General features: G+C 53.1%; 1 protein-coding gene across 1 annotated transcript; it reads right to left on the bottom strand.

The window, feature by feature from the left end:
• Nucleotides 1-284: 284 nt before the first annotated feature.
• Nucleotides 285-6,641, bottom strand: LOC102930302 (C-C motif chemokine 4). The gene is made up of 3 exons (XM_007070461.4): nt 6,524-6,641; nt 3,438-3,552; nt 285-840 (listed from the first exon to the last, which is right to left on the bottom strand). The coding sequence occupies exons 1-3, from the start codon at nt 6,594-6,596 to the stop codon at nt 744-746; spliced, it is 285 nt and encodes a 94-aa protein (XP_007070523.2). The 5' UTR covers nt 6,597-6,641; the 3' UTR covers nt 285-743.
• Between the last annotated feature and the right edge of the window lie 4,391 nt (nt 6,642-11,032).

The following is an 11,032-nucleotide window of genomic DNA, read 5'->3' as shown; positions in this document are numbered from 1 at the left end:
GGGATGTGGCGATAGCTGGCCTAACCACACATCTTTTCTTACGTTCTTGCTTCCCTGCCTCACAGGAACACCTGGAGGGATTTTTCCTCTCTAGTTTAGGGGCATGAAGGCAATAGCAGCTGGACACACAGCTGCCTTGGTTATTTCTGCTCACTGGGGCTGCACACTAGCAACCCAGTTCCCCCAGGGCATCCCGAGCCCTTCAGAAGCCGCTGCCCGGTTTGCGGGACCGAGGCCTGAATAGCGCGTGAGGAGGATGGCTTTTAATGAGCCATAACCAGACCAACAGACTCTACTGCTGCTTATGCAGTTGGGATTTTTATTGATGCTAACAAGCAAATCAGGCAATCACGGCAGGCGGGGACATCTCAGCAGAGGGTGCTTTGTAGCTGAAACCTCAGGAAGGTCGCTCCACAGAGGGGTAAAGAGAGGCAGTGAAAACCCCTTGAGTGAAGAACATTTTGCTCCTAAAGGTTGCTACTAGATGAATTCCATCATGGGACTAACATCTGAGACAACAGCCTCCTCCCCGTTTCAGGGCTCCTGTCCCTCTGGTCTCTCAAGGGACCATGTCAGAATAACCACAGCTATTAACCAGCATTCAGCACAGCAGAGGGTGATTATATAATTGCAGTTGTGAAACAGGAACATGCTTTCTAGATGAAGCTAAAGCGGATTCCCTTGTGCCACGAGACGTGCACAGCAAGCGAGCTGCGAGCTCCTGGCTCGTCTCCCAGTGGCCTTCAGACTTTACGAGCCAAGCTGAGAAATTTCTGGTATTCTTTCACCCAGGGCTTGTCAGGCTCGGCACAGATCTCCTGGCCTTCTTTCATTTTGAATCTACGAAGGAAAACAGTGAATCAGCCAAGAGACAGCAATGTTGGGGTGAGGGTAAGAAACATGGGGGTGAAACTCTGGCCAAAGTGCCCCCCAAAGCAGGATGTAGGTGCAATGGGCCAGCACTGGTATCCTGTTCAGGGGGATCCCAGACAGCCCAGAACTGTGATGGCCCAGCCAGATTACAGGCCAGTGACAGGCACATAAATGCAAGCTGTTAACTCCTTCCCGCCCTGGCAGTCTGTCCCCGCTCCACTCTCTATTCCGCCCCTCTGATGTTGTATGATTAAAATATGAACGTGTAGATCACTGCTGCTACAAGTGTTGTATAACTGCAACAAATCGTATATGAAGTATGTCATGTAAGGTGTCAATGGAGAAGTTACGATTTGCTAAATAGGATTATCCTGTTTGTACGAATGTATCATGTTTGTAGCTGAAGTTATGAGTATTGACGATGTACCAGTATTTCTAATGTGTTTGCTCCTGGGGCAACACCCCCAAGGTAATTGACATCCAGTCTGGTCAGCACATTGTGAATGGACCATTCAAGGAGATGGCCCTTTAATGAACACAATGGGCCAAGAAGAAGCTTATTCCCGCCCGATGGGCCTTCCTGTGGACATTTTAGCCTTCGACGCCTGCAAGGGCGTGTGACGAACTCGTGTGACTCTGGACTCCATCTTGTGCCTGTACGTTCCCACAGCCCCTCCGCATGGGAGAGGGAATGCAAACCCTTGGGAGCATCTCCCTTGTGCCTCTTTCCTGCTCTGACCTCTGGACGATGGACTTACACTAAAAGGAGCGTTCCAGTCAACGGACTGAGGACCCTCCATCGTTTGGAAGTTACTAGAGATGGAACAAGCCAGCAGTGTGACGTCATTGCTACGAACCTGATACAAGAACTCTGCAACGTTTGTATGTATTTCATTCCTTTGACCATTTTAACTCTCACCTCGTTCTTTTCTAGTGTAAATAAACCTTTAGATATTAGATACTAAAGGATTGGCAACAGCATGGTTATTGGGTAAAATCTGAGTTATATATTGGCCTGGGTGGGTGGCTGATCTCTTGGGATTAGAAGAAGCCTTTGGTTGATGAAACTGGTTTTAAATAATCACTCATCATTAAGCATCAGAGGGGTAGCCCTGTTAGTCTGTATCCACAAAAACAACGAGGAGTCCGGTGGCACTTTGTGCTTGAATAGGGACTGGGAGTGGCTGGCTCACTACAAAAGCAATTTTCCCTCTCTTGGTATTGACACCTCCTCATCAATTATTGGGAGTGGCCACCATCCACCCTGACTGAATTGGCCTTGTCAACACTGGCTCTCCCCTTGTGAGGTAACTCCCTTCTCTTCAGGTGTCAGTACAGTTATGCCTGCATCTGTATTTTTCACTCCATGCATCTGAAGAAGTGGGGTTTTTTTATCCATGAAACCTTATGCCCAAATAAATCTGTTAGTCTTTAAGGTGCCACCGGACTCCTCATCATTAAGTCTAGTGTCTGGGTGGTGAGATAAGGGCTGGGATACCTAAGAGGGCTGCATTTCTGATTTCTTGTTAACCAGTGAGGGGAGACAAACGTTTACGTTTATTACTGGTTTGGTATATCTTATGGAAGAATAACCACCAATCTGGGATGGGTCTGCCCCATTTCTCAGCAGTTTGTCCTGAATTTGGTATTCTCAGCTGTGACTGAAGCACAGTGACAGCCCCTCTCCCTCCTTTTGTACCCCAGGACTCAACCTGTGTCCCCGCAAAGAGGCCTGACGAGCCGCTGAGCCCTCCTGGAGAGCGGGACGGCCCTTCTAGCTAGAGAGAATTCTGCTTGTAACGTCACATGGGGGCTGGCTGGCTCATTTCCTCTGTGCCGATGGATACAGGGTCTACGTTCCATGACAGTTACCAGCTCCGGTTGTTTACCCTCCTGCCTTTATCCATCACAGCTGGTGGCATGGAAAAGACGATGTCAAAGCAAAGGATGGCATGAGCGCCAGGGGCCCATGGTGCCAAAGAAGCAGAGATCTTTTCCACATATTGATGGTGCCCACTTAGATATAATTTTCTAATCAAAGGCTTAATGGTGACCGACCCAAAGGAAGCAGATCCCCGTGAGCCAGAGATCATCAGCTGGACACTTGCCGTCTCTCTGGAGCCTTTCTCCCAGGGACCAACCCCCACTGGCTCCAGGAAAGGCCAGACTCTATGTAAAAATAAACCAGTGCTGGTGAGCCATCCTGGGGCGCCCAGAGACATGGCACCACTTAATCCAGACCCACTTTATGGTCCTTCCTGCACCGGGAGGCCCCAGAGAGCAGCAGGAAAGGCCGGGGATGTTCAGCTACCGGGAGCCCCAGCATCTGGAAGGACCCCTTGTCTCCGCAGCTGCATCAGCCAGCTCTGATGCTAGCTCATGGCATCAACCCCGCCCCTTGTGCACCCCACTTTAATCCTCTCCTCTGTCACCTCCCTTTGTTGTTACCTCGTTCCCTGCTATCTAATCCCCTCCTCCCTGCTCTGCTCCCGGTGCATCCTGCGGCCTCTCAGCCCCCCCGCCCCCGCCATTGTCCCCAGGGCTCTGCGCTGGAGGATACTCACACCACGGCTGGCTGAGGGCACACTGGGCTGGTGCGGTAATAGCCAACTGTATTGTCTCTCTTGATCCTACGTTTCTGGAATCTGAAGCAGCACTTATCCGGCACAGCAGAGCCTTCTAACAGAACAGGAAAGCCTCATGGATGAGGGTGCCCCCAGCTAGATGGGACCCCCCCCCATCTCCTCTCTGGGACCCGTCCCCACGCCCGGGGCAGAAGGAGAGAATTGGACTGGGTCAGCCCTAGAGCAGGTGGCCCCGCAGCCTCCCCACCCCCGCCTGGGCCCTTATACATAGCACACAACTGGGACCCCCCCCCCACTGCTCTCCAGGGTAAGGACCTGGCACAGACCTGCCCTTTCAGTGCATTGCACCACAGGGTGTCACCAGGACCCCATACCTCTTCCAATAGTTTGATCCCCATGAGCCCAGCAGGGCCATCCTCACTCACGTAAGCAGCTAATGGAGCCCATGGAGGCTGCCTGGGGGGATCCTGAGGAAGCGTGGCCCAGGTGGTGGCAGTATCTCAGTAACAAGCTCTGGTGTCTTCGCCTGGCCTGACTCTGCTCTCACTGAGCCGGGTGTGAATCCAGAGTCACTCCAGTTAGCTCAGTGGATTCTGGTGTGAATCCAGAGTCACTCCAGTTAGCTCAATGGAGTCATACTGGGGTAAGTGCTGGCACAATCTGGCCCACAGTTTGTGAGGCCATTGTATGTAAAATGCCAGATGGCAGTAGCAAGGCTCTGTCTGGGTGTTAGGCTCAAAGGGTTTGCTGCTGCCCTTGCTACTGCTGCGGGGAATCAGGAGTGACGCCCACGGACGCATCAGAGTGACAGCAGCGTACGTGAGGGGGAGATCCGGCCCAACAGACACACGGGCAAACTCGTCCCTGTGCCAGTGCAAGAGGCACAGGGCCTGAGGGCAGTGATGAGCTGCCAAAATCTTAACAACGGGTTCCCTCCTCACCCCACGAGGGGGTCGTTGCCCACCCCCGTCCCCCAGGACTCCTGCCCCATCCAACCCCCCCGCGTTCCTTGACGCCCCCCCCAGGACCCCTGCCCCATCCACCCCCATCCCCTGTCCCCTGACTGCCCCCAGAACCGGGCAGGAGGGTCTCGTGGGCCACCGTAGTGGCTGCCCACCCCACCCCTAAGAGCCAGAGGGACCTGCCGGGGGGCGAGGTGGGGAGTCCCGGAGGTGCTTACCTGGGGCAGCTCCCAGGAAGCCTCTGGCAGGTCCCTCTGGCTCCTAGGGGCGGGGGAGCGTAGCTAGGGGGGAGCAGGGGGAGCGGCCGCTCCCCCCACTGATCGCATCAAAAGTGGCGCCTTAGCCGTCGACTCCGGGGGTGTTCCGGGGCTGGAGCACCCACGGGGAAAATTTGGTGGGTGCAGAGCCCCCACCGGCAGCTCCCCGCCCCACCCCCAGCCCCAGCTCACCTCTGCTCTGCTCCACCTCCTCCCCTGAATGCGCCGCCCCACACTGCTTCTCCGCCCCCCCCCCGGCTTCCTGCCAATCAGCTGTTCACGCGGGAAGCCGGGGAGGGCTGAGACGCAGGCGGCAGCTTCGTGCTCAGGCCCAGGGAGGCGGAGGCGAGCTGGGGCGGGGAGCGATTCCCCTGCAAGCCCCCCCGCCCGGGTTACCTGCTGCGGCACGGGCGGCCTTCCTCGCACCCCCCCGCCCCAGCTCACCTCCGCCTCCCTGGGCCCGAGCGGGAAGCGTGTCCTGCTTCTCAGCCCACCCCGGCTTCCCGCGCGAAGAGCTGATTTGCGGGAAGCCTGGGGGGGCGGAGAAGCAGGGTGGGGCAGCGCATTCAGGGGCGAAGGCGGAGGCGGAGTGGAGGCGATCTGGGGCTGGGGGTGGGGCGGGGAGCTGCCGGTGGGGGCTCTGCACCCACCAAATTTTCCCCGTGGGTGCTCCAGGGCTGGAGCACCCGTGGAGTCAGCGCCTAAGGCGCCACTTGGGGCCGGTTAAATTTAGAAGCCCTTTTAGAACCGGTTCTCCCTCGCGGAACAACCGGTTCTAAAAGGGCTTCTAAATTTAACAACCGGTTCTAGCGAACCAGTGCGAACCGGCTCCAGCTCACCACTGGCTGAGGGGAGCTGGCTTGGGTCAGCCTTACGCCAGGGCTGAGGGGCGAGTGCAGACTAGGGCAGCCAATTTGCATCCCCTGCAAATAGCCCCCAGGGGCTTGTGGCAAGAAATTGCCCTGGTCACTTCTCCTTCTATCTTCGATCCACCCCCACCCCCGCCGGCCCAGCCCTGATGTATCCCCATCCACCTCCATACTGGTCCTATTCCTCAGGGGGCATTGTGGCTGCCCCGTGATGCCAGGGGCAGTACGGCACCTATGGATCTTGCCCACAGTATCGTTCCTGCAGCCAGGCTGTGCTATACATGTCTTTCAGAGAGCATTGTGCCAACGGCAGGAACCCAGAGGGAGGAGCACAGGCGCAGGAGGGAAGAGTTTGGAGGAGACACCAGGAGCTCAGTCTGTGTGCCTATGGCTGGAATGCCCCCTGCACTTGCAGCAGCTCCATAAATAGGTCTTGTAATAAAGAGCCAGTTTAATTTTACAAGTGTGGAATTCTCTCCTGCCGTTCCGCAGCACAAGGTGCATGAAACAGCGCCCCGGCATCTGGGGGTAGTCCCATATTTCAAGCAGTAGATCCCCAAGAGCATTTAAAACTCACCAGGCCTGATTCTCCCCTGTTGTTACTGACCCGCAGGCAGAGCACGGGTGTAGAATGCCACCAGACTAACATGGCCACTGTTTGCCCTGGTTGCAGAGATGGGCTGCTACCCAAGGTGCCCATCAGCAGGGAGCCAGGCGCCATATTCATTATGTCACCGCGATACAGGGACCACCGCTTGAGTCTGATTGAGTCTGCTCACTACACCTGTGTTACCCCAGCTAGACACCCACGTGAGAGCAGGCCCTACACCTGCTGTGTCTCGGTGAGGTCTGCCCTCCGCGCCCCAGAGATGCCCTGGCACCTCCCCGCACCTGACCCTGCCCTGAGATCCCACGGTGCTCCCTGACCCAACTCCCGTCTCTCCATGGAGGCGGCAACTGGGGACACCTGTACTCACTCTGAGCCAGGCTCTGGCAGAAGAAGGAAGCCAGCAGGAGAAGCGCGCAGACAAGCCCGGCTGCCTTTGCCATGGTGAGATGGAGGACGGTCCTGCTGGGGCTGGTGAGCAGGGTTCAGCTGCAAAGGAGCCTTCTGGCTGGATCTGCCTCCCTGGGCTGCTTTTATCGGGCTGTCTGCCTAAGGATGACACTTGGCTTTAGGAAGCAGGGGAGGGGGGAACCCAGCAACTTTCCACTGTTTGGCCGAGCTCCCAGAGGGCTGGGCAGGGGAGGATTTTTTCTTGTTCCAAAAGGGGATGGGGATTTACCTGACACCTGCAACCGTTGTCAGTCACCTCGGCCATGCAGCGACTGGGCGTGCCACCCCCGGAGTCAGTGCACCACAGTTCAACAGAGCGCCCGGGGAAGGTGACAGAGCTGTCTAGCGCTCAGGGTCAGGAGTGGGAGGGGAGTGAGTCCTGGCCTGGCCCTGGGTGCTGGAGCCCTGGGGGCTGCTGCTGGCCCTGCTGCTAACCTGTTGTGCCACCGTGGGTGAGCTGCTTCCTCTCCCGCCCCTCCTCTGTCTGGTTTCTGTATGGGATGGATCTGCCCAGCAGGGGCCTGCAGCTCGCAGCAGCCACCGCCCCACGGCATGGGGCCTTCCCCAGCCCAGATACGGGGAAAGGGATGAGCCGGGAGGTGGGAGAGGGGGCTGCAGAGAAGCCCAGGGACTGGCCGCGTGGGAACCGGCTGGGAGTGCCGGGAGATACAGCTGGGGGCAAGGCTGTGTGAGGTGTGGACGGGAGCAGCAGTGGCTGGCGGGGAGCTAGAGCAGAGGGGCCCCAGTGAGAGTCACCAGCTGAGCCTGGCTTTGCTTGGCTGGAGGCTGGGCTGGAGCGGGCACCCTGAGATCGAGGCTTGCCGAGCCCTGGCTCTGGTCTGGACGCGCCGGGGGCCCGAACCGGAGCCGCCGTTGCTCACGCTGAACTGTCAGTGCTTAAGTCTCCGTGCCTAGGGGTCCACACTGGGTGTCTGCACGGTTACTGGGACCCACCAGGGCAAGGCCCAGCTGCTGAAGCCGTTATAATGCTTGCCTCTGAGACGCGGTACACGGGGCATGTTACAGGCGCCCCAGGGGCTTGAGGTACAGAGTAACCCCAATAATCCCACTTAGACTCTGGTCTCCTATGGGTGGGGTCGTCGGTTACTCTGTATCTGTGCAGCACCCAGCCCCGGGGAGCCCTGTACTTCGTGGGGCCTCTCGGTGTTACATAATAATACATAATAATTATCTGGCCATTGCTCCATCGCCTCAGGTCTCCGTTCCCTAACTGTGGCCAGTGCCTGAGCTTTTAGACAAGCGCAGCCCCCCCGGCCCATACTGCACCTGGCGAGTGGGCAGTGGGCAGCCACCGGGGAGCCTGGGAAGCGGGAATTCCTTCCTTCCACTGGTCTGACCCAGTGTGACCGCTCTTATGTACTTATGAAGCAAACCCCTGTCCGTTTACTTCCTCGATGAAGGATGCCAGGATGTGTCTCTGCACCCCCACATAGACCAGAAGAGGCCTTTGATGTTCACCTGGAAATAGGGTTCCCTCCTCCCTGTTGTTTAGCTCTTCCTGTGAATTTCCTTCTGAAGTCTCCGCAAGCCCTTTGTTGTCAGATGTTCGGCTGCGTGTGTGTGTTCTCGCTGCGTGCTGCACTGGCTCTGGCTGGACAGCCCAGACAGCAGGCTCCGGTCGAACTGCCCAAAAAGACCACAAGACTTGGCTTAGAGCAAGGGCGCCCAGCCAGGTTTATTGCTGGCGAAGCAGGGTAATAGCACCTGGCAGACTCTACAAGGATACTAAGACATGGATGCTCGCGACAACGGATGCAGCTCAGTTAGTGGCGGGACTTTCCACTGCTCCCTCGGCTGGCCAAAGACACTCCCTCTGAGATACGTCTTTATACACCAGTACCAACAAATTACGAATTGCCCCTGACATTTCAGGGTGCCATCCTCTGACGTATTAGGGCACCACCCATTACCTGGTACGTGTTGGTTTGATCAAAACATCTCTATCCATCATGCTGTCATCCTGACCTTATCCTTAAGATGGTCAGCGTGTTCCTGTTCTCTTTGTCCAGGTGTTCTGGTACCACCTTTCTGGAATGTGTTTGCGTGTATATTCTTATGCCTAGCACCACTTAGGAATGTGTTTCTGCAATATTAGCCTTGTTCTTGCCAGATTCTCTGAGCAGGGCCTGCCTCTTGCTCACACCTTAACGTTGTTTTACAGCAGCAAAGTTTTGACTACTTTAGCCCAGGCCCCAGGCCTCATACCAGGCCTCTGATACATGGGCTTATGCTTCAGGCCCTCTTCCTACTACATTCCCCCACTTTTTGTCTTTTTATGGGGAGAATGTTTACCCATCATCCCAGAAAAGCATAATACATGGACTGAAGATGACCCAGTGGGCTAAACACTGTTATGTGGTTACCTTACTTTACCATCCACGCATTCGTGCCCCATCTGTCCCTTAGTTTGCACATTGCCTCGTACAACTGATGGCTAGATTTTATTTTCCAGTCATGTGTAGTCCCTTATGGTGGGCCTGGGAATGTTAGGCCTGGGACCATGACTGAGGAATGTAGTTTTATGACTGAGCTTTAGAGGCATGCTCAAATAATTAATACATATGAGAGTAATATGGAAATGGTGCATATATTTGTCGTGTGTTTATATATTTAGAGAGAGAGAGAGAGAGAGAGAGAGAGAGAGAGAGAGTGTGTGTGTGTGTGTACATATGACACCACCTTATAGCCAAGCATAACAATACTTTTTCAATCTGGTATTGTAGGTTGGCCCTTGTGTTATTGCAGATAGCAACACACTCCTATTAGGGCAATCACAGTTACTATCATTAGTAGTAGTAAGCTGAGTGTTTTGAAATACTGGGATAGGCATTATTACAGTGTCCCCCCCAGTGCTATGTATATGAGAAGTAAAACAGAAGTTGGGAGTAGTGACATTACAAATGAGGCCTTTATATATAAATGTCTTGTAATTAGTTACGACCCAGTACTGTCCATTCATGTTATAGGTTCCCCTTACCGCTGGTTGTCACCCTCTGGTAAGCTTCACTGGGCAGGAAACAGGACCGGCTAGCTTCTCTGGTCGATTGGTTGCACTGCTCTGTGATACACCAGTAGCTGACGTCGATCCAGTTGTTTTTTATGGGCGCTGTCTTTCAGCTAACCTGCTGACTGGACAGTAACCAGTTGATCAAATGTCGCTGGGTCAGGATGTAGTGTTGGTCTCCAGACGCTGAACAAGATTGTTTTGAATACAGTGTGCCTCAGTTCGGATGCAGTGGCACTGACCTCCCGTTGTGACTGGTACTACCGGGGAATTTGTTCCCCCAATTTGTCGTTACTGTGTTACTTAATTTCTTTACCAATTTGTTTTCCCTGTGCCTTCGTGTTTTCTTGCTGCCGGTCGTTAGTTGATTTTTACCTGGGTGTTGGTTAAACAGTTTAGCAGCGTTAGGCACATTGTAAATAATGTACAGTGATACAGCAACGATCCAGTTGCTTTTACATAGTAGCCAAGTTTAATTTAACTGACAGTGGCTTTTAGCTGATTGCCAATTTAATTGTCCACATATGGTAGATTGAGGGGTATTTGACCAGTCTCTTATTTACAAAGCACTTCTTTTTGCAAATACAGACTAACATGGCTGCTACTCTGAAACCTGTCATTTTTTAAATGGATGCTTGGGGGTTTCTTCACTGTGTATTGATGTCTCCTGGTGTCTTCTGTTTTCTTTGGTCTGGAGGATGCAACCTCAAACAGCTAGTTAGTTAACATCATAAAGTTTTTGTCTGTTTTACATTTCTTCTTGTTTTCAGTCATTCAAATTTAATACACTGATTCACGTAGTTCGTTTACAATGTAATGGGAGGCCAGATCTTTTATAACACAAGTTATACTTTTGCAATTGTTGTATAGACCGTTTTTACTTGAGGTGCATTCCTAATATTTTATACTAAACGTAATGCTTAACTGCTAGAATAGATGCTCACCATCTTCTAAGAAAAGGTGTATTGCTTTCCCCTGCTGAGCACTCTGTTTTAGGAAAAGAGTTACTAACATAATTTTAACCAAGCTTTTTAGAATTAATTTGCTTGTGATACCAATTCCATTTTTGTTAACTGTTCAGAAGCAGAAATGTTAACAACCACTGCTTCCCTTTACCATAACTTAAAAGAAAAGTGTATAAAATTAAATCAAAATAAATTTTAAATGCAACTCAATGCAAACACATTGAGGGCATCACATTTTCATGACACTGTGCTGTGTTTGTGAGACAAAGGTGGAAACCTGTGGAAAAGGTGGAAACCTGTTGAAATTGTTTGGTTAGCTTTATGCATCGATTGCTGGTTTTAAACATTTTTGCTATAATATTCTTACAACTCTATTTAGAAGTGTAAACAAGACTTTAAAAACCCAGGAAGAAAGTGACATTTTGTTAATATTATTTTT

The sequence above is a fragment of the Chelonia mydas genome, chromosome 17 (genome assembly GCF_015237465.2).
Source record: "Chelonia mydas isolate rCheMyd1 chromosome 17, rCheMyd1.pri.v2, whole genome shotgun sequence".
Lineage (NCBI taxonomy): Eukaryota > Metazoa > Chordata > Testudines > Cheloniidae > Chelonia > Chelonia mydas.
This window is presented reverse-complemented; position numbering and strand designations above follow the sequence as displayed.